We start from the raw sequence: 27,794 nt of genomic DNA on the forward strand, positions 1-27,794 counted from the left end.
AAGAAAAAGCATGGGCAACTCCTGAGTAACACCAGTTACATCACTGAGTGGTGGTGAGTTCGAATGCTTGTATTTGTGTTGTTACCCTGACTGTAGCTCTAGGAACTGTTTCGTTCAGGATTACAGTAGTAAACACTTTGCTAAGAGGTTGCTTTCCCTGCCTGCCTTGTTTTCACCACAGTCATCTAGTGTTTACATACATTTTAGCCTTTGTGCCATTTTTGAAGGCTTTATTTGTCTCATTTATGTTTCTGGTTTGGATAATACTTAAATATGAAATCCATCTGGGAAACATATTGTATATTCACGTCGAGGGGTAAAACCAGTTTTTAATTAAAATTTTATACAGCACTTGTATTTCACTTTGTCCTGTTTTATTATGAAACACTTCAATCTTCTTCCTAAAACACATATGTCTTGTGCGTTTCAAGATGTTCCTTGTTGCTCATGCAGAACCAGTTTGGGAGCTCTGTCAGCACCGTGCCATATGTTCTGGGCTTCATTTAGCTTCTCTGCCATTTGTGGAGGCAGCAGATTGGATGGAATGCCGCTCAGCTCAGCTCCATTCTTCTCTTTGTAAACTTGTCAAGAGATAAAAAAAGCAGGGAGAAGGAAAACACTGAATAATACTCGAGTGAGTTGAATTATCAATAAGTTATGGGAACGTGGCCAATCAAAATTGAGGTTTCTCATGTATTTGAGGATTTTCCCTAACTGCAGCTTTTGCAGAGCCTATAAATTGATGCATCCATCAGTGCTACCCAGTCTCACACCCAAAACCAGTGCTGAAGATTGAGATATAACCCGAGTCATTTGGAAATGACAAGCATGAAGTGCTCGATTTTGCATTGATCTGCTGGTTTAAATTTTTTAAAAAAAAAAAAGTGAGTAGCTTTCACAGAATATTCTGGGCTGGAAGGGACCCACGAGGGCCATTGAGCCCAACTCTGAAGTGTGTGGCTCATACAAGGATCAAACCCTGCCCTCAGCGTTGTTTGCACCAGGCTCCGACCCCTGGAGCAGGTGGATGTGTGGAGGGGTCCTGCTCCTCTCTGGTGTCTTCTGGCTCTGTGAGGACAACGCTGCACTCTTTGAGTGCCTGGTACTGAAAAGAGGAAGCTCAAGAATGATGGTGCCCTCCTGCTAAAAAAAACACTCAAACCAAAAACGGTCATTTTTCTTTACCAATCCATTCCTGTTTCTTCCCTGCCCCCTTCATCTGGACCAACCATGAAGCAGTGGGTGCCATCAGCCTTTAATCCATGGCTGGTATGTAGGCACAGCCCAGCTGGTCACTGGTGGTATCCAGGGATTCCAGGCACTGCTCTGCCCTGCCTAGAGATTTCAGGATCACCACGGTGGCTTTGACACAGGACCACAGTATTTCTCGGATGCTGTAACTACAGTTTAACAACCCAAAAGAATAAGAAACTGGCAATGAAAAGACTCCATACTAGTCTGCTTCCCCTTTGCTGAGGTGTGAGGTCAGAGGGGAAGGGCACAAGCAGCTGCTTGATGTGGCTGTAGAGGAGTGGGGAGGGAAGCTTCTGCAGTCCTGACCTGAGGTCGGCCAGAAATCACCAGCTGGAGTGACAGGAGTGTGAACCTGCTTGAAGTGACAGGCAGCTCAGCCCCTGGGACTCTATTTACATATGTTTAAAACAAACAAAAGGAAGCTGCCTTTGTTCCCCAGGAAAATCTATTTACTTGGCATTCAACTCGCGTATAAGCTGGAACTTCTTTCACAGAAGTAGAAACAAAGCGACTGACATTTCTGCTTTGATGTAAGGCTGCAGCTAAGATTTGATTTTGAAATACAAAGAGTAAACTGAAACTACCTGCAATTTAAAGGTGGATTTTTAATGATCTAAAAAGTTTTGAGAAGATTTTTCCCCTTCCCTCAGGGATCAGAAAAAAATTAGAACAGTAATCTTACTCATAGCTGTAAGTCTACAGAGACAGTGGCTGCAGGTTAATGAAAAATTGACATTGCTACTTACTGTGCTTCCAGCAGAATATGTTTTTTTCTACCAACTGAACTATGGCACTGTGTGAGCTGGTTATGAGTCTCACATATTAAACTGGATGCTGCTTTTGTGGAAGCCACAGGAGCAGGACACAGAACAGCATTTCTGTTTGGAACATGCTGCAGTAATTACTGGGTTCTTAAAATTGTTACTCTGATCCTTCCCACAGAAATAAAGAATTAAAGGTGTCTCTCTAAACCAGAGTGGCAGAGGAGCCATTCCCAATGCCCTCCATCCCAGTGTGTGATCCCCAGTGCTGTCAAGCAGCCCCAGCACAGTCCAGCAGAGAAACCCCAGAGTAGGAACTGGGTGTTTTGTTTGCAGATGTTCCTGTTCTGCACACACGTGTGCACTGTTCCACCCTGCTCCTGTGGCACTGGGACTCCTTGAGGGACACCCTGTGGCTCACAGTTGCTCAAGTGCCCTCTCCAGGAGCCTCTCTGCAGTTTTTTTGGGGACAGCTTGTTCCTGGCAATCAGAGATAGCACCGACTCGGCAGCCCAGGCTGACTTTGCTTGGGGCTTTGACAACGTGATGACTGTTTGTTGTCCTTGGCATGGTGGTGCCATCTGGCCCTGCTTGGACAGCGAGGCTGTGATCCTGCCCTGCCTGGAATTCCAGCTGCTGCTGCTGAGATCTTGGGTTGGGCTGGAATGGCAGCACTGGCAGCTCAATGCCAGCCTGTGGCAGATGGAGCACGCTTCAATCACCCCCATGAGCTGTGCTGGAGATGGACACACAGAGGTGTTGGAATTGCCTGTGAGAAAAAGGGAGGGAAGGCTTGAAGGCGGCTTCATGTGATATGGGATCCCAAGGCAGGAATTAAAGAGCCACTGGATGTCTATAGGCCTTCCTGCTCCCCTCTAGGGATTTTAGACTCATACCAGAAAGAGTAGGAAGGGAATTCTGATAGGTTCTTTGGTGTATATTTATTATTGTTGTTGTTGCTGCTGCTGTTGTTATTTTTATTTTGTTATTTTACTCAAAAGAGGGGAAGGGAAATTTAGAAGAGAGTGCAGAAGAAAGGAAACTAAACCACATAAATTTAGTTTGTTTCTTTTCGTCTTGGGGAGCAAAAGTACAGAAGGGTGCTGGCACTCAGCCCACATATGCCCTCCTCTCCCTGAGAGCCCCAGGAGCTTTTACCCTGGTGGAATTCCCTTCTTTAGGAGCACTCCTTTCTTTAGGGAGTGTGCTAAAGCATCCCTCACCCCCAAGTAGGCATCTTTCTATAAGGAAAGATTTTTAGTTTACCTTTAGTCGTTTTAGGAAGTTTAACTAGAAAGTTCTGTGCCTTTCTCATTGTAATTAGCTCAGTGCCAAGAGAGAAGCACCTGTTGGACTTTGTCACTGTTCTTCAAATCCTGCACCTCTCCATACTGGCAGCAAGCCAGATTGTCCTTCCTAAAACATTAAGTATTTAGGAAGGAGCACGAAAGAACTAAGGGGCTTTTTGGAGTGTTTCTAGCAGAGTGTCAGAGGTTTCATTGGACACTTGTGCACGGCTTATCTTTTGTTTTCTGTAACATTTGTTGGTTTTCATTTATTAAACCTTTTACTTTACAAAACACCTCTGAACAGCAGTCTGGCCGAGATTCTTTTAAGCCAATCTGCAAGGGCTGGACCCTCAGAGATTGATACATTTACACACCTGGCTCACAACACCCTGGCCACGTGTTAAACTGTATCAGGGGAGGGCAGTGCTCCCTGCAGGAATGAGGGTTGTGATCCTGGTTAGGACCCTTGAACTGAGGAACAGGGACCTCCAGCTGCAATGCCCTTGGGCAGGTGCCCATCTGTGCATGCCAGAGATGCTGTGGGGGCCTCTCCCTCCTTGTGCTAGAACTCCAGTGCGAGGACCAGAGAATTCACAGTGCCCCGTTTGCTTCCTCTCCACCCTGCTAAAATGCCTGTGGTTTGATTCCTTTCCTTTGTAATAAACTGTGCCCAGCACAGCGTATATTCTTTTAAATAACATTTTAAAATATTTTACGGTAAATTAAAGTGATGACATGTTTGTAGGCCTCATTGTTAATTTCATTTCCTTTGGCTCAGCCAGCCAGATAAAATGCAATGTTATTAATCTTTGTTTAAAAGAAGATTCTTTGCCGAACAGTAATAAATGATCTTGATAGATTTGTCAGGAAAATGAATTATAATCATTTGCAGATAGACACAAGCCTAGTATGGAAGATTAATAAGAAAATATGTATTGGCATCATTAATAACATCTGCTGCCAATGCACTTGGATATTGGTTAGAGCCTGAGAGGGATTTGTTCTTGTTAGGACACCACAACTCATCCCCTGCTGCCACAACCACGCCACACAGTGCTCCTGTTCAGCTGCAGACTCACTTTTTGATTGATTTGGTTTTAATTTTTTTTCCAACTAATTACATTGTTTTCCTAGAAAACACAAGCAAAGGTCAAGGTGTTTTGAGACAACTTTGCTTTACTTCAATAAAACCTCTCTGACTGACTTCTCCTCCCCAGTCATTTGTGGAGTGCTTTTAGCCACTCAATGTAATCTCTAGCACAGAGGTTTGGTCGGTTCTGCTCCCCCCCATCAATGACCTTGGTCGTGTGGTTCCTTCCCCCTCGGTGTGTCTCCATTGGCTTCAGGTCAATGCCCTCACCTGCCCTTCGCCAGCCCCCAGACCCTCTGTTTAAGGGAGACAGAGCTGGGGTTCTCTCTCTCGCCTCTCTCACCTCTCACCCTCTCTCTCTTCACCTTCTCCCACCCCAGCTCGGGGTGGGGGGAGGAAATCAAATGGACTCTCCTGCTTAACCAAAGAGACTTGTCTGGTCTGTTTCCTTGCCGGCGTTTGCACCTCCCTGGACATGATGAACACTGTTGCCACACGAAGCAACAGTCATTCTTTTCTCTTTTGTTTCACTTCAGTGCTTCATGGCAGAGTGAAGTGGAATAAGTTTACCGATGAAATGTGTTCCTGCTCGGGGTGCACAGCTGGCTGCATCTGGCAGTGGGGGTATCTCCACTGCTTCTCAGGGCCAGGCTCAGAGATGCAGTCACAGCTCTCAAAGTGCATTATTTTGTTTAACCACCATCACCATCATCATTTTCAAGAAAAAATTACCTCCAAGGATCCATGGTGTGAGATGGAAAGAACTCATCCCATAACCAAAGATCAAAACTATTTTGTCATTAAAAAAAAAAAAAAAAAAAAAAAAAAAAAAAAATTAAAAAAAAAAAAAAGCTGCTTAGTAAAATTCAGTTCTACTCTCTACAAAACTGAATGTTTCTTAGGGGAAAAAATAATCTCAAATATTTAAAAAGCTGCCCCAGTTTTCCTCATCCTGTTTGGTGTTGCTTTCCCATGCCTTAAGGGGATGTGTGCTCCAAAAAAAGCCAATAAAGCCTTTGAGCTGAGAGCTGCTGAGGGTGTCTGTGGCCCAGGGCAAGGAGGTGAGAGCCCTGGTATTTCTAAATGCACTAAAAATGTACCTGTTATTATTAGACATTTGCCAGCTATTAATCACTGCTGGTAACTTCATTTTCTCTAAATGTTTTGAGACACCCTCTGATCCAGGCACTGCTTGCTTGAAACTGAATATTGGAAAGGCAAGAGCAGCTCTGTGTTGTGTGCTTCTTCCTGGGGGGGTGGATGGGCAGCTCATGGCACTGAGAGCTCCCTTGTTCACAGGAAATTTACTTTTTCCTCCTAGAGTGAGCAAATGTTTTTACTGAACTGCATGAGGCCAGCACAGAACCCATCCTGTTCCATGCAAACTGAGGATAAGCGGGGAAATCATGGTCCAAGTTCCCTGTGTCTGGTGGAAACAGCCTTGTTTCTTCCCTCCTTGCTGACTCATGGCTCATTTTCTTCATCTTTCTGGCGCTGTGCTTTTCTGTGTGCCTTCACCTCCCCACACAGCCCATGGTGACTTGGACCTGCCCTTCGGATGCAGGCTCACATCCCTGTGGGCATCCTCAGCCTTCTCCAGGCACAGATGTTAACACTGGGTGCTGCTGTCTCTTGGTGGTTTCAGAGATTCTGGCTGTGCCACATTACGTGGTGGCACCAAGACAGATCAGAAAAGCCCAGACGTGCTCAAGAAAGTGGGATCGTGATCCAGGCCCCAAGGAAGGTTCTTTCCCTGCCACAGGCAGGTCACTGTGGTCCCAGGGAGCCCTTTGTGTGTCAGAGCAGGCCAGATCACCACAATAACCCACAGTCAGGACTGGCTTGGTTACTCAGGCACCTTTATTGCTGGGAGTGCTGTCAAGGGGCAGCATCAGCCCTGTGAGGAAGCAGGCTCAGGCTGGTAAGGCCAACCCTCATGCAGCAGAGGGGACAGGATGGGGGACTCGGGGAGCAGGAAGAAGCCCCCTGTACCCACTGCTGATTCCAATGAGGAGTGGGTGGGGTGGGAGGGGTCCCACACAGATTGTGGGGAGGCTGTGGGAGCCAAGGTTGTCGCTGCCGAGTTAATCCAGCGGGCCCCAACTGATCCCATCCAAGTTTGGGCCATATAAAAAACCACAGCTAGTGTGTAAGTCTCTGTTCCCGCACCACTGTAAACCAGAATTCCTTCCCCAAAGCACAGCAGTGCAAAGCCTGGAGAGAGGCCCCAACCATGCCAGACTGGGCTTTCCAAAGCCTTTGCTCCTTGCTTGGCTCAGCTCCACACCCTCAACTTGATCCCAAACATGTGCTATCTATCCCACACATCCCCTGCATCCCAGGTGTGACCAGTGCTGAGTCTTGGTCACCCCTCAAGGAGAAACTGAGCCCCACAGTCATTCCCAGCAAGAGGTACCTCCACAGAAGGGCTGGGCTGCCGTGTGCCAGTGCCTCAGGGACAGTCACACGGAGCTCTGTCACCTGATGCTCCCACCTTAGACAGGAAGGTGAGAGCAACCAAAGCCGTGTGATTCCTGACACCAACTCAGGCATAATATGCCCACAGGAAGACATTGACAGCCAGCAGGAGAATGGCACTGACATCACACACGTGCTTCCAGAGGGGCTTTTCCTCGATGCTGGTGAGTCTCTGCTGCAGGGCAGCTTTCTCCTCCTCGGACAGGCTGGGCGTGGGGCCAGTGGACAGACCACAGAACCACAAATACATCATTTTCCACCAGGAAGGTTTGGCTGCTGTGAGAGAGGGACCAAAACATGGCTGTTGGAATCTACCGGGACTCTTCCCTCCCATCTCCCAATTGACTGGAGGTGCATCAGCCAGTCGGAAGTGGGGCTTGAGAGGCACCTTGCATGGAAGTTGCAAGATGATGGAAAGAATGGAAAAGGAAGAGGGGAAGAGGGGAAAAGGAAAATAGGAAAAGTGGAAAAAGGAAGAGGAAAAGTGGATAAGGAAAAGGGGAAAAGGGGGAAAGGGGAAAAGGAAAAGAGAAAAAGAGGAAAAGGGGAAAATGAGAAAAGGAAAAGAGGAAGAAGAGGAAGAAGAAGAGGAAGAGGAAGAGGAAGAGAAAGAGGAAACCTCTCCCTAGACTATATACAGCGCAGCCTGATTGCAGTCGGTTGATTGCAACACCAATCACTCATTGGTTAATTAGCAAATCTATTCCCCCTTCTCACCAACTCAGATTCCATCCACTTTTAAAAATTCCTGACAGTGTGATGGTCCATTTAGAGAGATCCCAGCTTGTTCACTACACATGGTATGCCAGGTGAAGTGTGTTTTAATTGTCAGTCCTGTGCTGTGTGTATTTCACTGGGTGTTTTTCCAAATATAACCTTTTTTTGAAATGCAGGATATTATAGGGTCTTGGAAAAAGCTGTTACCCAGAAAAAAAACCTCATAGTCAACTACTATTTCACATTTCCTTCCTCATCTCTGCTAATTACTAAAATACCAAGATATTTGGTTATAAAAATTTGAGCTAGTGAACTAGGAATTGATAAGTAATAAGAAATACTGCTGAATAACTGCATCCAACTTAAATCCAAATTTACTCTATTGGAGAAGAAAAAACCCAAGGGATTTGTTTAGATGTTCACTTCTGTTTGGCTCGGCTGTGATTGGTTCCAGTGTCCTTTGGACTGACCAACAAATGGAAGCAGTGAAGAAATCTTGTGTGTGTCTTTATTCTGAGATTCCTGCTCTGTAACCTTTGAAGGTTCAGCTCAAACCCAGGAAGCTTAATTTTTTAATAGATTTACAGAATAAAGCTCTGTCCACTCTGAAAAGAATTTGCCTATGTAGCATCTCCTGCTGCTGTTCTGTCTCCTGACAATTCTTTCAGTTCTCTTTGCTCTGCCTTCCTTCCCGTTAAATACCTCTGGTAGGACACAGAGCTATTTAAGGTGTGAGTTTTAACCATGGCTTACATCCTAAGGGAAGATGAAAAGATCCGGTTGGCATCATGGAAGTGAGAAAAGTGAGACCTGTGGGTTCACTCTAGACATCCACAAAGTGCTCGTCTGTTCCCAGGGTCTCTTGGTCCCCTCAAACTGTGCTGCTCTTTTGGTGCTCTTTTTTTCAAGAGTGGCAGCTCTTCTGAGCCATTCAGAGGGATGTGACATCAAAGTGTGTTGGGAGGACCAAGAACACTTTCATTTGTCCCGTCCTTCAAAGTGTAAATACAAGTCCCAGCTCCAGTGAATGCACCAGGTGGCCCCTCATGAACTTTAGGGATTTGCATGGGTTCCTGGCTGTGCACTCCCAGGCCCATGGGTGTGTTTGTGCACTGACCTGCCTCCTCCTTATCGCCTGAAGCTGCAGTTTCCACCACATCCTTCTCTGTGTCTTCTGCTTTGCCTTGAGCTTCTTCACTCTTGCCACTTTCCAGGTTTATGGCAGGTGCTTTTTTGTGCCTGGTCCACCACGTGAGGCTGTCCAGCTGCAAAGTGGAACAGAGAGAAACTGGTTCCTGTCTGGCCTGTCTGTCCCAATGTGGCCACCCAGACATCTCCCTCCTTGGGGGGCACAGGTCCAAGGTGATGCTGGGTCCTGTTTGGGGTGATGTCCCGCCCTGTTTGGGGTGATGTCCCGCTTTCTCTCCCTTCCTTCCTGCACAGGTGCCCACACCCTTGGTAAGAAGGTTGGCACCATCCAGCTGGAGTTGAAAAGCTGAGAAAAAATGTGTAATAATTTGGTTTCTCTCCTTCCATTTTTTAAAATAACTTGTCCCATCCCTGTCTGGCACTGTTGTACACCACAATGACACAAGACTCTGACTTCAGAAGGCTGAAAATTACTCCTCTGTTTTTGGGATGAGTCTTGCTTATATACTACATATACTGCTATATTCTACACAGACCAATTTGATTGGTGAAACAAAGACCAGCCTCTTCAGTCACATTGGTCAGACCAGAGGGATATCAAGAAGATGTCCCTCCTAGGAAAAGAATGTAAACAAGTTTACAGTTACAAAAAGTCTCTTGTTTACAGAGAATTCCCTGGGAAAACAGTTTCAGAAAACTAAAATATCTCAGGCACAAATCAGGGCTACACCTGTCTCTGAGGAGTAACCCTTTAGCAGACATTGGAGAAGCAGCTTCCTATTTGCAAGGCTTGCAAGGCTCATGTGATTTATCTGAAATAAGGATGGTCTGCATCCAGAATGGCAGCCCTGCAACAGGGAAGGGTAGTAAAGTCAAATAAATAAAAATAAATCAAAAAAGAAGTCAAGATACTCGCTCTGGATACAGTCAGTCAAAGACAGCTGTTGTGCCCTGAGAAGATTTTTTTAAATTCCAGATTTCCCTGATGGGCCAATGCAAGACATTGCCTGTCTCTGCAGAAAGCCACAAAGGATGATCAGTCTGCTTTACAAATGTCAAAGTTCTGAAACTCTTATCCTAGAGCAAGCCTGAAAGTCTTCTCCCTGGAACACAGAGAGTGCACAGGAGACATCAATCTTGCAAAGCTCAGTGGCCTTTTGGCAGCTGTGGGGGTGTCACACACCCCAGTGGCTCAGGGGGTTAAGCCAGGCCTTCTGCTGCTGTGGCTGACCTTGGCATGCCCAGGATTTCAGAGGGTCTTCCTGACCCCTGCCCTGGCCAGGCCAGGCAGCAGAGACAGGCTCATCCATCCCTCCCTAACGCAGCTCCCAGGTCCAGAGGCTGCCCTCCCCCTTCAGCCCCACTGCCTGGCAGAGGGACACAGGGAGGGGACAGAGCTGCAGTGGTGACAACAGGGCAGGCAAAGTCACACATGTGCCCCAGGAGCAGCTGCCTCCCTGCTCTGCCCATATGGAAATGAACTTCCCCAATGGGTCACTTCCAAAGTAATGTGAGATTAATTTTTGAATTTTGCACACACAAATCCAGGCAGAAGCTTCCAGCTGACACAGAATGTTGCATAATTTCCAGAAGATTTATAGCTTTATTTAAATCATTTTCAACCAAGATGAGCATTGGGCAGGGCTAATCTTTCTTGTCATGAAGTGCTAAATTGCTTTGATTTGAAGATCCTCATCTTTCTCAGGGAGATTTTTTTTTCTTAATCACTTAGGAAATGTCACTGGAACATAGTAAAGTTTCAAGGTACTAAGAGATTTCCAATTTTTTTTTCCTTTTCTCTCCTCATGTGTCACTGAATCACTGTCTCTGCACATTGCAGCAAAATCTGCAAGGGCTGGGGTGTACCTGGGGCTCAGACTCCACCAGAGGGAAGCAATTCCCAATGGAAAGCAGCACAGACACAGGGAACCTCATGGCATCACCCCGCTGACCCACCCAGGAGCTGATGCCTCTCCCATGGCCAGTAAAGCAAACCAGCAGCCTAGAGAGCTCCTGCTGAAGCATCACATCAGCACTCCAGCTTTGAGCTCAGTGGGTCTGGGCTGCCTGCATTCCTTGAGATCCCCCTTTCTCCTCTTTGCTTGGTGTGGGGCAGAGCAGCAGCTCTGTGTGGCCATGGAGGCCTCCACGGGGCTGGCTGCGCTTGCCTGGCACAGCCTCCCAAACGGAGGGAAGGCAGGTGGTGGCAGTGTCTTGGGTGCCTGGAGAAAGCAGGAAAATCCTTCACTAAGAATTGCCTACAGGGGAGCTGCGTCAGCTTCACTGACTGGGACTTGTGCTGGGTCCTGGGGAGCCCTGTGGCTCTGCTCCACCTGCAGAGTCACCCCTGGGCACTGCTAGGGGGTCCTGTGTCCCCCCTTAGTTTGCTCCTGTCAGTACCCACGGAGCTGAGCATGTCTGGCTCTTATTGCCACCAAGTGATGTTGTGGGAGCTCCAGGTGCAACAGCTCAGAGCTCTGAGGGTGGGCTCAGGCCAGCTCATGTGAGCTTGGTGCTCCTCCTAAGCTATGCAACAAGAGGAGCCACTGCAGCCAGACCTCAAGACAAAAGATCCCAAGCCCAGGGTACAGCAGGTAGAATTGCCAAGCCATCAGCCTGTCTGGGTGAGCCCTGACCCCTGGGGAGCTGACCTGCTGCTGCAGCACTCAGTGCTTTGCGGGCTGTTCCCCTCCCTTTTCTCCCTCACACTCTCCTTGGGCAAGGCAGTTTGCAAGAACTCAGCAAAGTTTTTCTTCTGTTGTTTGTAAACTAGAATAAATCCTTCTGTTCCAAAATGCCATCTGGTACCTGACAGTTGTGTTTCAGCTTCATAGTCTCAAATTTAATTGTAAGCTCTTTTGCAGGGTTTTCAAGGACGGCGTGACACAATATGGACTACCTACAATGAAGACATATGAACTCTGGAGCATATCGAACAAATTCCTTGCATACTTGTTTTCCAGCACAGCATCAATCACCACAGGGATGGGAGAGTGTCCAAAACAGCAGGAGAAAATGCTACAGCTTGCACTTCTCAGATTGTAATTCATTTAAAGTCAGGAACATTAGCTGTACCACTCTAACATCAGATACAAATCTCTTTTCTCCTTTTGCCCATTTACTATCTCAGAAGCATTGAGATTCAATATTTAAAGTTGTCCAGAGAAGATCCTCAGCTGGTGCAAAGTGACATAACTGTGCTCAACAGCTGTTCCTGGTCTTTGAAGGCAGTGGAGCTGTGGTGATTTACATCTGCTGAGGTGTGATCTATCACTCTATTTCCTTGCCTTTGTCTTTGCCAGCTTGTTTTTCTACTCTTTTTGCTTGACAAAACAAATGCCACAATTCCTAGCTCTTGTACCATGTCTTTCATCATTCCATCTCCAAGCACTGCAGTTATGGATTGGCAGAGCCAGCCCCATTCGAGTCTTAGGCAAGAAATATCTGAGGCTCAGGAAGGGAATGGATTCGCCAGGAAGAACCAGAGCTTCAGAGATCCTCATGCAGGACACCCAGCAATGTCCCCCTCCCAGCCACTGTCATAGAGACACTCAGATACCTGAGGCAGAGCAGCCATCACCTCTCATCCTGTGTTCTTCTGGGATAACTGCACACAGCTGCATCAGACAAAACCCTGCCCTCACTGACCATACCCCTGGCTCTTTGAAGAATGTGTCAAGTAAGGCCACTTACAGCCAGCACCTATAAGCTCACACATTTCAGTAGAAATACCACTGAAAATCTCCCCTGGGCAATCTCTTAGGATTGCAACCTCTCTGTCTCTAATTCTTTTAGAGCTCCATGCTGAACTCCCCCTCTTGGAAGTTGCTTGAAATGTTTTCATAGCTCTGAGGTCAGACTAAAAAGCCTGGAGGTGCTGGGGCCAGTTCTCCATCTCCTGAACTGCTGCTTTGATGCTCACTGTTCACCAGCGCTGTGTTCATGCATCTTATCTTGCTATTGCTGTGGGCAGGGAGCACTGCATATGTTTAGCTATCACAGGTCAAATGATGAGTGGGAACTCATTAAACCACAGTAATTAATTGCTGGCAACCATCTGGCCACCCCTGAGCAGTCATGAGCAACGTAAGCAGCAGAACTAATGGTGCCTCCTTGCCAGTATTTCTCTCTCCCATGTGGATCCTCTGATAGCTAATAAAAGCTGAGAGTTTATCTCCAAGCAGACATAAAGACAGCCTCTCTCCCCTCTCCTCCCCCCTAGCTGAGCACCTGCTTTCATGTCATCTTCAGGAGCCGGGTGTCTTGGACACCTATAACATTCCATCAAACGCTGATGGAGCTGGTTAATGCTTTACAAGTTAGGAGGAAGCAGCAGATTGATGTCATCACAGCATTTTCTCTCTCATGCAGTTGGACAGGGAAAACTAGGTCTTTTTAATCTATCCAGTAACCATTGCTGAGAGGTAGGTGACAGTTTTGTTGTATTGGCAGCGGCTTTAAAACTTGGGACTGGGAAGGGTTGCTTGAAGATTTTACAGCATGAAACCTCCCAACTCTGCCCCATTTTAATGAGCTAAGTAAAAGAAAGTTGCGCTTCCTTCAAAGTGATTAAATTTAATTGAGATCACATTGGGACAAAATGTTATTTTCCTAAATGCCCATGTTGCAAAAAAATTAATCTTGTTTGCCTGCAAGATTGATGCTGGCTCTGCTGAAACAGACTAGATGCTACAATTAGATACATTTAATTTCTCCTCAGCAGTGCTCTGTAATGTGATTTCATCTCCTTCCCCTTCTTCTTTTCTTTCTCTTCCAGTTATGGTGGGCTGTGGTGTCTGCCCAACTCTGGGCAAGCATGGGACATCACACTCAATTTGAAGCACTCAGTGCTCAGTAGCATTAACACTCTGTGGCCTAAGGAATAGGGAGGGCTGAGGAGCAAGGGCTTCTTGGCAGCCTACACATTACACACCGTGTTTTAGGCAGATCTCAGGGACTTCTAGTTGGCAAATAGCGGCCCGGGAAAAGGGTGTCACTGCAAGTCACTTACCTTTTCTTCAGGGATGGGTGGGGTGCAGAGGCTGATGACAACGGTGACAATGGCAGTGAGGGCACAGAGGATGAGGGCAAAGTAGAGGTAGTGCACATCCTTTAGCACAGCTGGTCTCCTGTCCTCCTCCCCACAAGACGGGGCAGTATAAACTAAATCCATGACCATCCGAACCACACCAACAGCAAGGCCAATCATGAGGCCCCAGAAAGCACCCTGAGAAAAGGCAAGCACAGAGAAAAGGTCACTGCAAATTACCTCTGGTTATAGTTTTCCCTCTCCTCTCCCTCTCTCCCAAGACTATTTATGCCTGATGAAAATCCACACTGAGGTGCATCAAAGGAGAATTTTTTGGGTAAAAATCTTCACTTTCTCCCACTGCCCTTGAACATGGAGCACATGGAGCATGAACAAAGCAAGAATCTCCTCCTAACCATACTCCTCCAATGAGACTCTGACACATCATCCCTAAATGGCAGAACAACTTCCCTTTCATGCTTTCACATGGGACTGCCATAAAGTACCACATGCAGTGACTTCTTAGAAGCAAACCCAGAGCCACCAGACACTGGGCTAAGATCCACTAATGCAGGCCAGGAAAGGCTGTCTAATCGTCATACTTGAGCTGGACTGACTCCAAGTTTAAAGAGTCTCGAAGGCTAAGTACTGAGGGAAGAGATATTTGTTTATTTTATCAAATTAAATACACATATCAATTGGTTGTTGACACTTCACTTACAGGCTCATTAACCCTCTTCCAGAAGATTGCCAAGATGAAGAGGGCTGTGACTGGTGGGGACAGATAACTGCCTATGGACTGAATGTAGTCAAAGAGCTTTCCACTGTTGGCTGTCTGAATGATTGGGATCCAGAGAATGCTGATGACCACAAGGATGACAATGAAGACTCTGAAAGAGAAGGATAAAATTATATTAACTCTGTAGGTAATTTCCAGCAAAACACACTCCCAGCTGCTCTTGGAATCTTTGAAGAAAAAATCCACAGATCACTCTCAAGAACCTTTCCTTGTATACACAGTGAAAGAGAAAATTGTTCTCCCAATGCAAGCCTGCTGTGTCTTAAAGTGTGACATGTCTTCAGCGACCTTGCTCTTGGATATGACAGAAAGAAGGTAATTTCCAAGCAGGTAATGTGCTCAGTCTCTTGCCTTTGCCAAATTCCAACTCGTTTTCTACTTATTAAAACTGTATTTAGGGTCTCAGGTGAATATTGTAACCTTCCTCTGCCTTTGCACTCTGTGCCACAGAGGTTTGTCCATTCTGCTGAGCAAGAGGTACTTGTCCTCTACCCAGTCTGCCATGGCAAAGGGTGAGTTTGCCTGCAGCCTTCAGCCTCAGCAAAGTTTAGAACAGAATGCTCATGACTGGAGAGCAAAACCTCCACACTGAATGCAGCCTAAACTGCCCTGTCTGGAGGAGAACTTTAAATGCTCCTGAAAAAACACAGGGACACTACAACTTATCACAGTGACAGAAAGCTGGGAGGATCAACTCTGAACTTTATCCTGAAAAAAATTAAAAGGAAAAAAGAAGCAATTGCAACATATCCCTCCTGTCTCATGCTAAAATAACATTTTTATAGACCTCTGGTGACAATGACTCAAGAGCACTTTCATCTTCTCTAAAAGTTACATTTAAAGCAGTATTTATAATAAGTTTAGAGAGAAGAGAGGCAATTATCTGTTTAGCTCAGTGGAACATTCAGAGTTTCTCCCTGACGAGGCCTATCGAAGATGAAGCAGGAAAACACAATGCTCTTTCCCAAGCTCTGCTCCTGTTCTATATTGCAGGCACCAGGTTTTTCTCAGTGAGTCCAGCTTGGAGGATGTAAAAGCTGCACTCATAACAGATGATGAGAGGAATGAGACATAAATAAATGCAAGGACCTTCCCACAATCATCAGCTCCTGCTCGGAGGCCTGCTTGCGGATCCGCTGCCAAATGTCGATAGTGAAGAGGGTGCTGCTGCTGTTGAAAACTGAGGTAAGGGAACTCATCAGGGCTGCCATCATCACTGCAATCATCAAACCCCGGAGCCCTGAGGGAGCAAAACACAGAAGGGGAATCAGGACTAGGCCCCGAGCCGCTGAGCACTGTGTTTTCCATCCTGCTCTCTGGTATCTGCAGTAAGATTTCCCCATCCTTAGGATGGGTAAGGGCAGCCTGATCCCCCCGTGCAGAGCCTGGCTCAAGCCCAGCTCCACATGATGTTTCTCACCATCAGGCATGAGTTCAATCACCAGTTTGGGGTAGGCAATGTTGGAACAACCCACAGCAGCTCCACAGACCCTTTTGCAGATCTCTGGGTCCACGCAGCCCACTTCATCTGTGGGACACAAGAAAACAACAAGTAGTCAGTCCAAATCCCACTGGGCCACAGATTGTTTAGATCAAGGGAACAAATCCTGATGCCTTGTGCAGTTTCATATAAATTGAAGGTGGAATACAGCTACAATGAGTGGAGCTGAAAATGCTTTATATCATATAATCGAGGTGAAACTTTGAGATGACATTTTGAAATTCTGTTCAGGCTGCAGCTAAAACTCTCCTGGGTGTTGGCATAACTGTAATCCTTGATGATCTGTCACTTGTGGGAACTGGACTGTTTCCATGAACCTGTCAGCTGGGTTCACAGGGATGCTGGAGGCTCACTTACTCCAATATAGGAAATCTGGGTAATTTAGGAAATTTGGGGAATAGGCTCTTTCCTCTGGGAGTGCTCCTTCTAACCAAGTTGTTCTTCCTGGAAAGGGGAGGGTTCTGGCGAAACCAGCAATGAGAGCTCCTTGGGATAGAAGGGAGCCTCGTTTAACCTAATTGCCCAGCACCTAAATGAATCTGTGTGGTAGGTTGCTAAAACTATCCAAAACACCTAATGGATGTAATCCATAGGATCTGAAGGACAACTTCAGTGCTCAAGGAATTTAATTTCACTGACTCCCTCCAGATAGAGCAATGAATGCAATGTCCACAACATGGAATGAAATGCCCCCAATGGCAAAGTATGCCCCTTATCACTCCTGGTGATTTCTGCCATTGTGGGGAGAACTGGAGGTGGAAGCGGGGCTTGGGAACACCACAATGCAACAAGAATCTCTCTGAACATTCCTGCAGGACAACAGTTTCTAAGATGTAAATGTGCTGGCAGACCTGTGTGGGACTAGTGGTTACAGCAGGTATGGAGCCCTGTGTTAATGAAACTGGGAAGGCTCACCTGGGAAAAGAGCTCTGCTGATCATTCCTGGCATGACAATGAAAAACACAGGCAAGAGTTTCAGATATCCTGCAAACACTGATCCACCTTTGGCATGGGAGAGGTTCTTGGCAGAAAGAGCCCTCTGGACCATCACCTGCAACCAGTGCAGAAATGGAGCAGAGAATGAAACAGAAGCACAGCAGAGAGAGCAGGATCCATTCTCTCTGCCTCTCCTTCTCAGGGATGACTTTCATCCCACAGGATCCCAGCATGTTTTTTATACCAAGGACAGCTTTCCCACCTCACTGACTGCAGCCTGCTGCCACCCCTCAGAGCTCAGTCCGCAGGCTAGAGGAGAGGGCAGTGTGGAAATTTCCTTTACAGGAATGATTTCACCCTTGAGTGAAATGAAGCCACCTTGGGGGCTGGAGACAGCAGCTGTATGGCAGCAAGAGACACGGAATGAAGCAGACTGTGGGTGTTTTGGTAAAAGCTCAGTGATGGGGTTTTATAATTATCCCATCTGAAAGTACAGAAGCACCATGTCCTGGGAAACACACACAGGTCTCCTTGTTTGTAGCTTGAAAAGGAATAAGGGACATGAGACATCTGGGAATATGAATGGAGGAATATTGTCTGGAGGTCTACTCAAGGTCACAGCACAACCATCTTCACATTCACATTTTTATATCCTTGTCATGCTAACTGCATGAAGACTCCTAGTACTCACCAGCCCACAGTGGGATGAAAAGGGATGAAAACAACCTGTTCTCACTGCACTAAGAAGTGCATAAAATTAACAGCTTGCTGAGAAGGTGGAATGAGTGAGACATTCTGGTCTGGACCAGTTTAAAAAGTAGCAGCTCCTGCACACTAAGGCACAGTGATTTTTCAGCTCACACATCCACAGACTGAAAGAGTGAACTGAAAATAACACTGTGGTGGTTTGTCTGCTGAGGGAAGGATTTTATTTACCTGGTCATTGCACCAGCACCAAATAGCCACCACAGTAAGACCAAACATAAGGCCAGGCCAGGGAAGGTCTCCTGTGATGGGATCCCTGAGCACATTAAAGGAATCTGCACGTGGGAGGTGACAGGTTGTGTTTGGGACTGTGACCTTTGGTATTGCTGTCATATATTTCTCCTGAAGTCCTTCATACCATCCAACTTTTTCAAATCCTGTTAAGAAAATGCAAGTGATTTAAAGGATGTTGCATCATGCAAAGTTACTATCTTATCTGAGTCTCATGATTACTTTTATCTTCCTCTTCTCTCCTTTACTTTTCATTCCACCCTTGCTTTTTGCAGTCTAGAGTTTCTACACAAGTCAGCAGGATTTTGCCCAGAGTCCTTGTAGTTTAAACAGCACATTCTGGAAGAGGATCAGTGAAGGAAAATCTCCATGATCCTAATCCCTGCAATGTCATCAGCATCTAGTTTTTACTTAAACACCCCCCAAGAGCTAGAGCTGGAAATTATAACATGAAAAAATATATACCTGGTTTAGATATTTCTGTTTGCCAAGAAGGCTTAAAACAAAGACTGATGATGGTCATTGCCTTGTTGCTCTTTATTTTTTCATAAGGCTCAGTTACACCCACCTGAATCCACAGTAACTCCAAAAGTCAACAGTGGAAATCAGCAGGATTACTCTGAGTTGACATGAGCTTAATGAGAGCTGAATTTGGCTCTGAGAATGTGATGTTCCGGAGTTCTTTGGCAACTCCAGTGAGGTGAAGTTATTCAGAGCCTCACCTCCATACAGTTAGTGCAAAGGATGAAGAAAGTGTGATGGCTTGGAGAATGAGACTTGTGCTGGCACCACTTCCGTGAGTGCTTGAAACTCATTTCTGCACCACACATGGAAGTGTGAGGCACCCAGCTAAGGTGCCTTCAGTGGCCACTTGGGACCACCAAACTGCTGTGTGGTGCTACTGCAGGTTCCCCTTACCTATGAACATAAGGACGAAAGCTCCCAGCACCATGATTATGGTCTGCAGCAGGTCTGTGTAAATCACAGCAGTCAAACCCCCTGCCAGGAGAAGCAGAGACAGCAGTCAGTGTGTCACCATGCACAGGGAAACAGGAACCTCACCTTTAGCTTTCTTTAGCTCCAGCCCTGCAATTTCAGGACAGACCCACCGGGAGAAGCTGGCACTGAACTGGTCCCCTGGAGCCCACAGCTGTCACAAGCCCTTCCATGAGGAACAGTGTGGAATGTTTTCCATGTTCATGAGAGAACTTGGAGGCAGCTCAGCATCTTAACAGCTCAAGTTGCTAATTTTGCAGAAAGGGAACAAAATAGCAAACATGGGCAGTGGTAGCTTCCTGCACAGAGGGAGCCAAGAGCCTTGTGCAGTGTTAGAAAATCCTCTAAAAACAGTGATATTTCCCCCATACCACTTTCCCTTGGTTCAAGAGGGGAGAGGGGAAGAGTCAAAGGTCTCTAACAGGTGGCAGTGACAAGGCAGGTATTACCAACAACTGGGGCAATCTCTCCCTCAGACCAGGACCTGAATACTCTTTCCCCTCTGTAGGAAATGGGAAACATATATCCTAGGCTCCAGTTTATAATGTAAACCAGCTATTTACCAAAAATGGTGTAGACAGCAGTCACTGCTAGCAAGAGCACAGTGGACAAGTAGAGGTTCCAGCCCAAAGAGACTTGGATGAACAATGCTCCAGCAAAAATGTCTGCCTGGAATAAAAAAAAAACAAGGGCAGTCAGGCATTAGAAGTGCTTTGTGCAAGTGAAATCTAATAAAGCAGCCTGCAGCCCTCTGTGGCTGAAAGCACTGACAGGGGAGGACACCAGGAAGGTGAACTGGAAGGGGAGGAGAAGAGCTGTTGGGAACTCTTGGCTCTGAACCTTGTCTTGCTGTAAGGAAAAACTTTCCTCTAGGTCAGAGCTTTCAGGATCTGGGAGAGCAAGAGGGTGAAAATGGAGGTGCTACACCAAGGGACTAAAAAGTCATCAAAATAAAGACCATCTTGAGTCACAGAATCCTGGCTGTCAAAGAAAAGGACAGGTGTAAACTGTCACTTCTTTTAGTGCCTGTGAACACATCCCTGGATGACAAAGCCCATGTATCTGCAGGCAGACACAGGAGGGAAAAGAGGGAGATAGCAGATGCCTTATTCTTCCCAGGGCCACGCCTTGGTGGCCTCATAGTCCAACACACACTCCTTCTTGAAAGACTCCTAAAGAGTCACTGATGTCCTGTACCATGATTTGTGGATCTGAGAAGGTCAACAGGTGGTTTTTCTGTTCCTGCAGTTCAGCATATTAGAGAGACTCCAAAAAACAGGTTATACCTACTGAGGACCTCACTAGAAATTCAGAAACCCTCATCAGCTGTGTTTTGGCAGAGAGTGACACCAGAATCTGGCTGGACAGATGAGATCTGGAATTACACAGATAACATCATTCAAAATTGCAGAAGGTGATACAGGAGATGTTTATGTTGGGAAAGCAGGTAGAAGGACACCTGCAAGTCTGGTATGGGCTGAGATACAGGTGGAGACCTTTGCCAAGGGAGACAGAAGGGGCAGGGTAAGAATTCCATTTGCTGTATCTGAAATGAACACCCTAAAAGCTAGGAGCCAGTGCAAGCCCTGACCTCTGCAGGCCTGAGACACAACAGGCACAGCCAGTACACCACGGGAATCCCTGCCCCTTCTGGGGTTTGGCTTCCCAGCAGGAAACACAACCACTTCTGTAGCCGCGCAGGAACAGTCCTCTGACAACACTGTTTATAGAGATCTCTCTTCTCTTTGCAAACCGAGAAGACACTGCAGTGCCCTGGTTGTTGACCTATGTTTGGGCAGAAAGCACAAGGAGAAAATTCCTTCTTGTAACCAAGTGCCTGCTGTCCAGCCAGCCGCTAAATGAGCTCTCCACAAACAATAGCTCTGCTTAATAGAAAGCACCTGTCATGGCCATAAACTCCCCCAGCCACATTCCTCAGCCACGCATGAATTGGCTGCGCAGAGGAGAAAGCACTGAGATGAAACTGCAGTGATGGAGGCCAGGGTCCTGCTCTGAAAAGCACTGGCAAATACTGCTCTGCTGAAGGTCACTCTGAAAGACAGCTCTGTTTCATACCTTCACTGTGCTCCCTGTGGGCTGCTGCACAAGACACTTGCCATTTATCTCTTACAGGTAAAGAGGCTTGAAGTGCCTCTTTGCAACACCTCACTCACTCTGCCACCAGGGGCAGTGCTTTGATGCCACAGAGCAAAGCTGGAGTCAATGGTGACAGCTGTGCGTGTCATGACCAAGAGCTGCCCATTAGAGGAGGCAATCTACCCCACATCCAGCCTGGAACTGCTCTTAATGCCCCTCCCAGGAGCTGAGACATAATATGCCTTGGAGAAGGACCTCGAAGCCACAGGAGTGTTTTGTTTCAGTCCCTGTAATGGACTCTCAAATACACTCCTCTCCCTCCAAGGGCACAGGTAGTTCTTAGGAAATACCTGAGCATAACTTCTATTCCTTTCTGCATGGCATTTAAAAGGGGGAAATACCCAGCAGGCTACTCTGGGTTTTGGTTACCAGCAGGGTACAATGCTACAAGTAGTTCAGAAAAGATGCTGAGTTTGGTCTCAAGTCAAAACCTACCTCCCTTTCACTGTATACCCTTTTTGTGCAAAACACATGAGAGAAAGAGAGAGGAACGACCATAAAATACCTAATGCTGAAAACTCAACCATAGGAACAACAGCAGGGTTACGATATTTCAGAGAATTTCATCTGTACAAGATGCAGCCAGACAGACTTTCAGATAGGCTAATGCAGTCCTTCCTCTATCTCTGATGCCTAAGATTTATGTGATAGAAGAGGAAAAGCAGGCAGACAGCCCATGGTACTTAGACTGGTTAGGAATTGGTTGCACATCCCTGTAAAGTTCTCACAGTGCATTGCTGTTGAATGAGGGCTCTGTCTCTCTCAGAAAAGGTCTCCATGATCAATACAGAGGCAAGAGCAGTCCAGTAACACACTGCTGCTGTTCCTGGGAGCAGGGCTGCTCCTTTCAAGGAGTTCTCTCTGAGCAGCCCTGCCTTGTACCAGGATGCCCAATCCCTGCCCTAGACACAAGGGTTGCGTTCAGCTGGATACGTACGGATATCCTGGTGAGTATATATATAATCAGGGACAGCACGGACATGTAGATTTGTATCCTCTGCCCTCCAAACCTCTTCTGCAGGTACTCAGGCATGGTGACAACTCCTGCTGCGATGTAAACAGGCACGAAGATCCAGCCGAGAGCCAGCAGTGGCCAGATGGCCTGTTAAAGAGACAGAGAATAAAGGCACAGGATTCAACACATGGCAACAGCTTTTCCCCCTGTTCTGACAGTGGCCAGCCTAAGAAAGCAGAAAGGTACAGTGCCATGCAATGTATTTGAGAAGCAGACTGACTTTTTCTCCCTGCTCAGAAGGTGAGCCAGCAGCTGGAGGAATTATTACAATTACAGTTAGAAGCTTTGGAAGATCTCCTCCTAAGGCCTGTATTTCTCTCTGTCATGGGTGTCACTTCCTCTTCCATCCCCTGGTCTTTTGAGCAAGGTGGTGTATTCTGTTGCTCTGGTTCTCTGAAAGGTGCTGGTGTATTTGGTGGCCTTTAAAAACACTGAGGCTGTGGCAGTGAAGAGTTAAGTGATTCAGAACAGGATGGGAGCATCTGTTTGTTGCTTGATTAGCAAGTGATGAGGCTGAGGCAGCAGACTGTCCCTGCGGAGCATAAAAATAAGCAACAGCAAGACTCTGCTGGGACGTTCTCCTTGCAGGCTGGCACAGATGTGCTTCTGTCACTGGCAGATAAAGAGGCACTTTAGTTGCTTTGCCACAGGTGAAGAGTCTTTTGGAAAGAGTAAAGGCATTCTTCATATAGTTCCTTGATTCCCAGCAAAAGCCCAGAGAGGAGAATTTAAAGGGAAATGAAAGCCATTGGATCACCAAACCTCACCTCCTGCTTCTCTCTGGCCATTATCGTTTATCCTTACATTTATTTTGATCAGTTATTGAAGTTTTCAGAAAAAAACTGATCCCTGTGAGCAGAGATTATGACTGATTGAGAAGAGCCGTGGCTCCTGCAGTGGCAGAGACTGGCTGAGGTGAAAGATGCTCATATAATCCCTCCAGCTGAATGATGTCCCTTGGCACAGGGAAAGAGTAATGGCATATGAAAGTTCTCTTTCCAATCTGAAATAAATTAATCTGAAGTCATGAAGTTAGATTTGCCCTGAAACACAGTCTTGTCTTCATGAGCTTCTAAAGTGATTTGAATAGATTTCCTTTGAGTACAGCAATGTTATGTCCTACTTGCACCAGGCAAAACACAGTCTCAGTCTTCTTCACAAAGGATTTAAAGGTGACCTTTATGGTCTAGAAAAAAGCATTGCAGTGAATACATACCCCAGGAGAGAGCTTTTGGTGGGCCCTGCCTGTGCTTGGCACTATTTACACTCCACTGAGGTAGGCAAGAGATTCAGAGTTTGGTGAGCAACACTTCTTGTGAGGCTGGCACTAATCTCTCTCCTCATCAGCTGACAAATTTCATTAGCACACACTCCAAGGCCTGGTTTTCATGCTCTGTGTGGTGTCAGTGGCAGTTTTCCAGGCCACCTCAACAGGGCAAAATGAGACCTGCCTTCACACCCAGATGTTCACCCCAGAGGTGCCACATTTTGGCAGCTGCCAGGTGAAGACCGTGTTGCTGATTCTCATGGATTTACAGTGAATATGGGAGCACATGATGCTGCTTCTTGGTTTTTTTATTCAGCTCCCTGTACCCAGAATCCTGGGATTATCCAAGCACATTTCCAGCATTCATTATCCTTTATTTTAATCTTCACAAGTGCAGACCAAAGCTTAAAAATAAGGCCATGTACCACTGGGAAGGCCAAAAAGCTAATAATTCTAGTGAATTCCACTTAAACTAAAATAAAGATCTCATGTTTCCAAGGCTGTCAGAATGTCTGGAGGCTTCTCTCTTGAGAGCTGAGCCCTTGCTGCTGCTGATACTGTTAAACACCTGATTTTGGAGAGAAACCCCAATCCCTCTGTAAACAGTGACATCTTAGTCGACAACAGAAGTGACTCTTACGTTCCACTCAAAGCCTCCAACAGCAAGGCCCCCAGCTGCTGCAGTGCCTGCCAGGCCCATGAATGAACCACTGCCCACATCACTCGACATCAGGGATGCTCCAATCTGAAACACAGGGGACAGGGATAAAAGTGAGAAAGTCACTTTGAGGAACTTCTGTATAAACCCAAGCATTTCCCCCAGAAAATCTCTTTCCCCAGGATCTCATCTCCATGTAGTCAGGCAGCTGGGTGCTAACAGAGAGTAGAATTTTCCTTCAACTCTCAAAAAACCCACATATTTTATATCTTAAAGTATGTTCCTGCTCCCTTCCACTGCCCCCACTGCAGTGCAAAGCTTAATCTCAGAATCAGGGCTCACTTTGCTTCCTGAGCAGCACACCTGTTACAGGGGCAAAGCAGAGAGAGGGGAGCCTGGTGACACCACGGATTTCTCCATGACCATGAAATGAAATGTGGTGGATCTCTCCATTCCCTTGTTAGGCAGCCAGCAAGGTGCCATCTCTGACCCTGCTGGCCCTTGCCCTACCTCCCCATGCCCTGCAGACAACCCCTTTTGAGTCCTGCTCTGAACATGTGTGGTGCTGGTTGACACAGCCGTGTGGACAGGAGTGCTCTCTTGGAGCTCCTCCTGAGGAAGGAGATTCCTGAACCATAGCATGGATGTGCTAGGAGCATGCAGGTCTTTTGTGTTTAGTGTCCAAGGTAGGTTCAAAGCTACAGAGCTCTGCGGCAGGCTGGAAAATGCTCATGGCTTAGGCTAACTCTGACTGCAGGCTGTGGGCAGGGTAGGCTGACCCTGCCATGGCTCCTTGACACACTAACTGTCAGAATGCCAGCTCGAAGGCTTTTTAAGGCTTCTTAAAGGGAAAAGGCTTCCTGACTGAATTACTACTTTCACTGGCACAAAGCCTCACTTCCTTTCTGTATGCCAACATCAACTCTCTCTCAGGGTCAAAGGAAAAGTTACCCAAAGGACAAGTCAAGCCCTTTCATCCTACACTTTGCTTTCAGGCACATCACCTACAAGGGGCTTTTCCTTCCTTAGTACTGCCACATGTGAAACAAGGAATAATGGAAGTTGATCTGCGTCTCACCTTTGGGCAAGGTTAAATGACATCAACATCCACACTGACTCTGCTTTCTTTTCTGTCTGACAAACCTCTTGGTTAAAAAGTTGCTGCAACAGGACTTTTCAAACAGTGCTCACAAGAAATGTGAGTAGTTTTCCTGATATGTAGATTAGACACAGAAATGCAAAAGATACATTGCAAAAGAACAGCAATTTAATATCAGGGCTTGGCTGAGACTGTTTAATACAGAACTGAAACTTGTCACTCATAAAAACAATAATAAAACGCAGATAAGCCACTCGTGTCCTCAAGGTGAAGGCCACAAAAAGCTGAGCCTGCAGGAGAACTGCAGAGGTGGAATCAGCTCTGACAAACAAATCTGAGAAGTGAACAGCATTAGAGGTTGCTCTGAACCTAAAAGAGTTCAAAAGAGGCAAGAGCTGATCTGTACCAAATAGCCTCTGTAGCCACCTCTGGTTGGAGCCAAAAGCAGTGAGGATGTTTTGGGATTTGTTTGGGGGGATTTTTTAATAGAAAAAAACCCAACCCAGAAATCTTGTTTAAAAGAACAAGACTGAGGGGAGCAATTTCAAATTTAGAATCTTTTAATTTTCCCCCTCCTAATTAGAGAAAACCATGAAACTAAGCTTTGGCATTAAATGTCACTTGACTGAGACAGAAGTTTAAAGAACATTTAAGAAATTACATTTTAGAGAGGTGCATGTGTCTCTGGTGGAAGCGGCTGAAACTCCAGCCTAGTGAATTTATGGGCAATGCACAGACAAAGGAAAAAAAGAGAAAACCTGTTTTGGTTGAGATGTGCATTCCATTACCCATGACTCACTGCAGAGATATATGGTTCTAGAGTCTTCTATTGGCTGAGAAGAATCTTTATTCCTGTGGCGTTTGTATTCCTTTCCAACTCTAAATTATCTTTATATGTACTTTTCACTCCCAAGAAAAGGTGCTTTCAATAGATTATTTTTTTTCCTTCATAGTGAAGATTTGTACTTCAGTGGTTTGAAGTTTATATCCTTGACATCGTTAGTCAATAAACTTAACTCTGCTCTAAATAGCAAGGGTTCAGAAAGTCCTGGGATTAGGGATTATTTTTAATTCAGTGTCTAAATGCTCTTTACAGGATAACACATTCCTAGATTACCTAATGCTCTCTTGACTTGGGAACGTCAGTGGTGAGTTGAGGCCAAAAATTTCAATCCCAGCTAGGCAGTCAGCATTCCCTAACTTTCATCAGTGGGAACAGTTTTATATTTATTCCTCTGCTAACTTTAGCAGAGGAACTGAGAGTTGGAAAACCCTGAAGATGCTGAGCTACCCTCTTGGCCTGGCAGCTCCATCCTGCAGCCCACTGGCAAAGATGTGTGGGATGATTCCTGATGGATCCTTCATCTGTCCCCTTCATCTCAAGACTACAGGCAGGAATTGTAAAAACTGGGTCCCCTCAATGAACCTGCTCTCACACCTGGAATTTCAAACCATGAGAAACAGAGGGAAGCATTTCACTCACAGGTGCCCAAGTCATGACTCGTCCAGCCAGAAAATAGCCTCCAACAGTCCCGCGGCTCGCTCGTATCGATGACTGGAAGCACAGGAGAAAGAACAGGAAAAAGTGTTTTCCTCCATTCACCCACCCTCGAGTCAGACCAAGGCAGGAGAACCCTTGTCCAAACACGTGCCTGGCCTCAGCACCAGCTCCAAAATAACTGTATGGATCTGTTAAGTATGCCAGGCTTCACACACTGCTGCTGCCCCTTTTTGTGCAGGCTTCTCACAGTTGTGCTTTGGCAAGAAGCTGCTTGTACCTGTTAAATTACTTCTCTTTGAATGGACCAACTGGGAAAGAAAAAGCAGTTCAGCCAAGCAGAACAAGTCGCTGTCTGTGACAGAGGCCTTTGCCAAACAACATGAACAAATCACTAGCAACAATCTTCCCAAAGTTTTTAAGGTCTCATTTCAGTCTTCTCCAGCACAACCCTGGCTTTTCTTTTGCCTCCTGCCTGTCCACACTCAGATGTGAGACTGCTTTGCAACACAGGAGTTGAGCATCATTCCCAGAACAACCCTCAGGGAGTGATCCCACAGTTGTCCCCATGTGTGGTGGGAGTGAAGGCTCACAGAAGGATTCCTGTCACCCCCAAATTTGCTCAACAGGCCCTGGGATAAGTTGTGCAGAGGATGCCATTTGCAGGCAAACCCCTTTCTACCCAGGAAGAGGCCAGGGAGCATTAAAGCCTCTCTGGCTCAGCCTCTCTGGCTCAGGCAGAGCCAGCCCCGGCCCCCTCAAGGACTCACCCATATTCCAACAACGAGGATAAAGACAAAGTACAGAACCAGCACGATGATGTCTGCCACTGCAAAGGCTGCTACTGTGTCTCCTGGTGGCTCAGGCAGCTCCGTGGTGCCTGTGGTTGGCTGGCTCATGGCTCTGAGCTAACTGTTGATTTTCTCATACTGGACTTCAGTGCACATTGGTTTTAATTATTTCCCTTGTAATTATTAACAGGGTGAAGGTGTGAGTGGGGATCAAAAGCCAGGCAGGACTGTGACTAACATTTCCCAACAGGAGTTTGGTCCCATGGCTCATCAGTGAGGGCCAGTCACCACACAGCTCTGTGGTGTGAGGATTC

The 27,794-nt window shown here is 46.5% G+C and overlaps 1 protein-coding gene across 1 annotated transcript; it reads right to left on the reverse strand.

The window, feature by feature from the left end:
* Window positions 1-6,705: 6,705 nt before the first annotated feature.
* Window positions 6,706-27,603, reverse strand: LOC136365259 (sodium/glucose cotransporter 4-like). The gene is made up of 14 exons (XM_066325585.1): window positions 27,460-27,603; window positions 26,675-26,746; window positions 24,075-24,179; window positions 22,090-22,254; window positions 19,559-19,664; window positions 18,918-18,998; window positions 17,940-18,145; window positions 16,983-17,118; window positions 15,987-16,094; window positions 15,656-15,806; window positions 14,489-14,657; window positions 13,750-13,965; window positions 8,707-8,854; window positions 6,706-7,148 (listed from the first exon to the last, which is right to left on the reverse strand). The coding sequence occupies exons 1-14, from the start codon at window positions 27,586-27,588 to the stop codon at window positions 6,940-6,942; spliced, it is 2,001 nt and encodes a 666-aa protein (XP_066181682.1). The 5' UTR covers window positions 27,589-27,603; the 3' UTR covers window positions 6,706-6,939.
* Window positions 27,604-27,794: the final 191 nt, after the last annotated feature.

This window comes from Sylvia atricapilla, chromosome 9 (genome assembly GCF_009819655.1).
Source record: "Sylvia atricapilla isolate bSylAtr1 chromosome 9, bSylAtr1.pri, whole genome shotgun sequence".
Taxonomy (NCBI): domain Eukaryota; kingdom Metazoa; phylum Chordata; class Aves; order Passeriformes; family Sylviidae; genus Sylvia; species Sylvia atricapilla.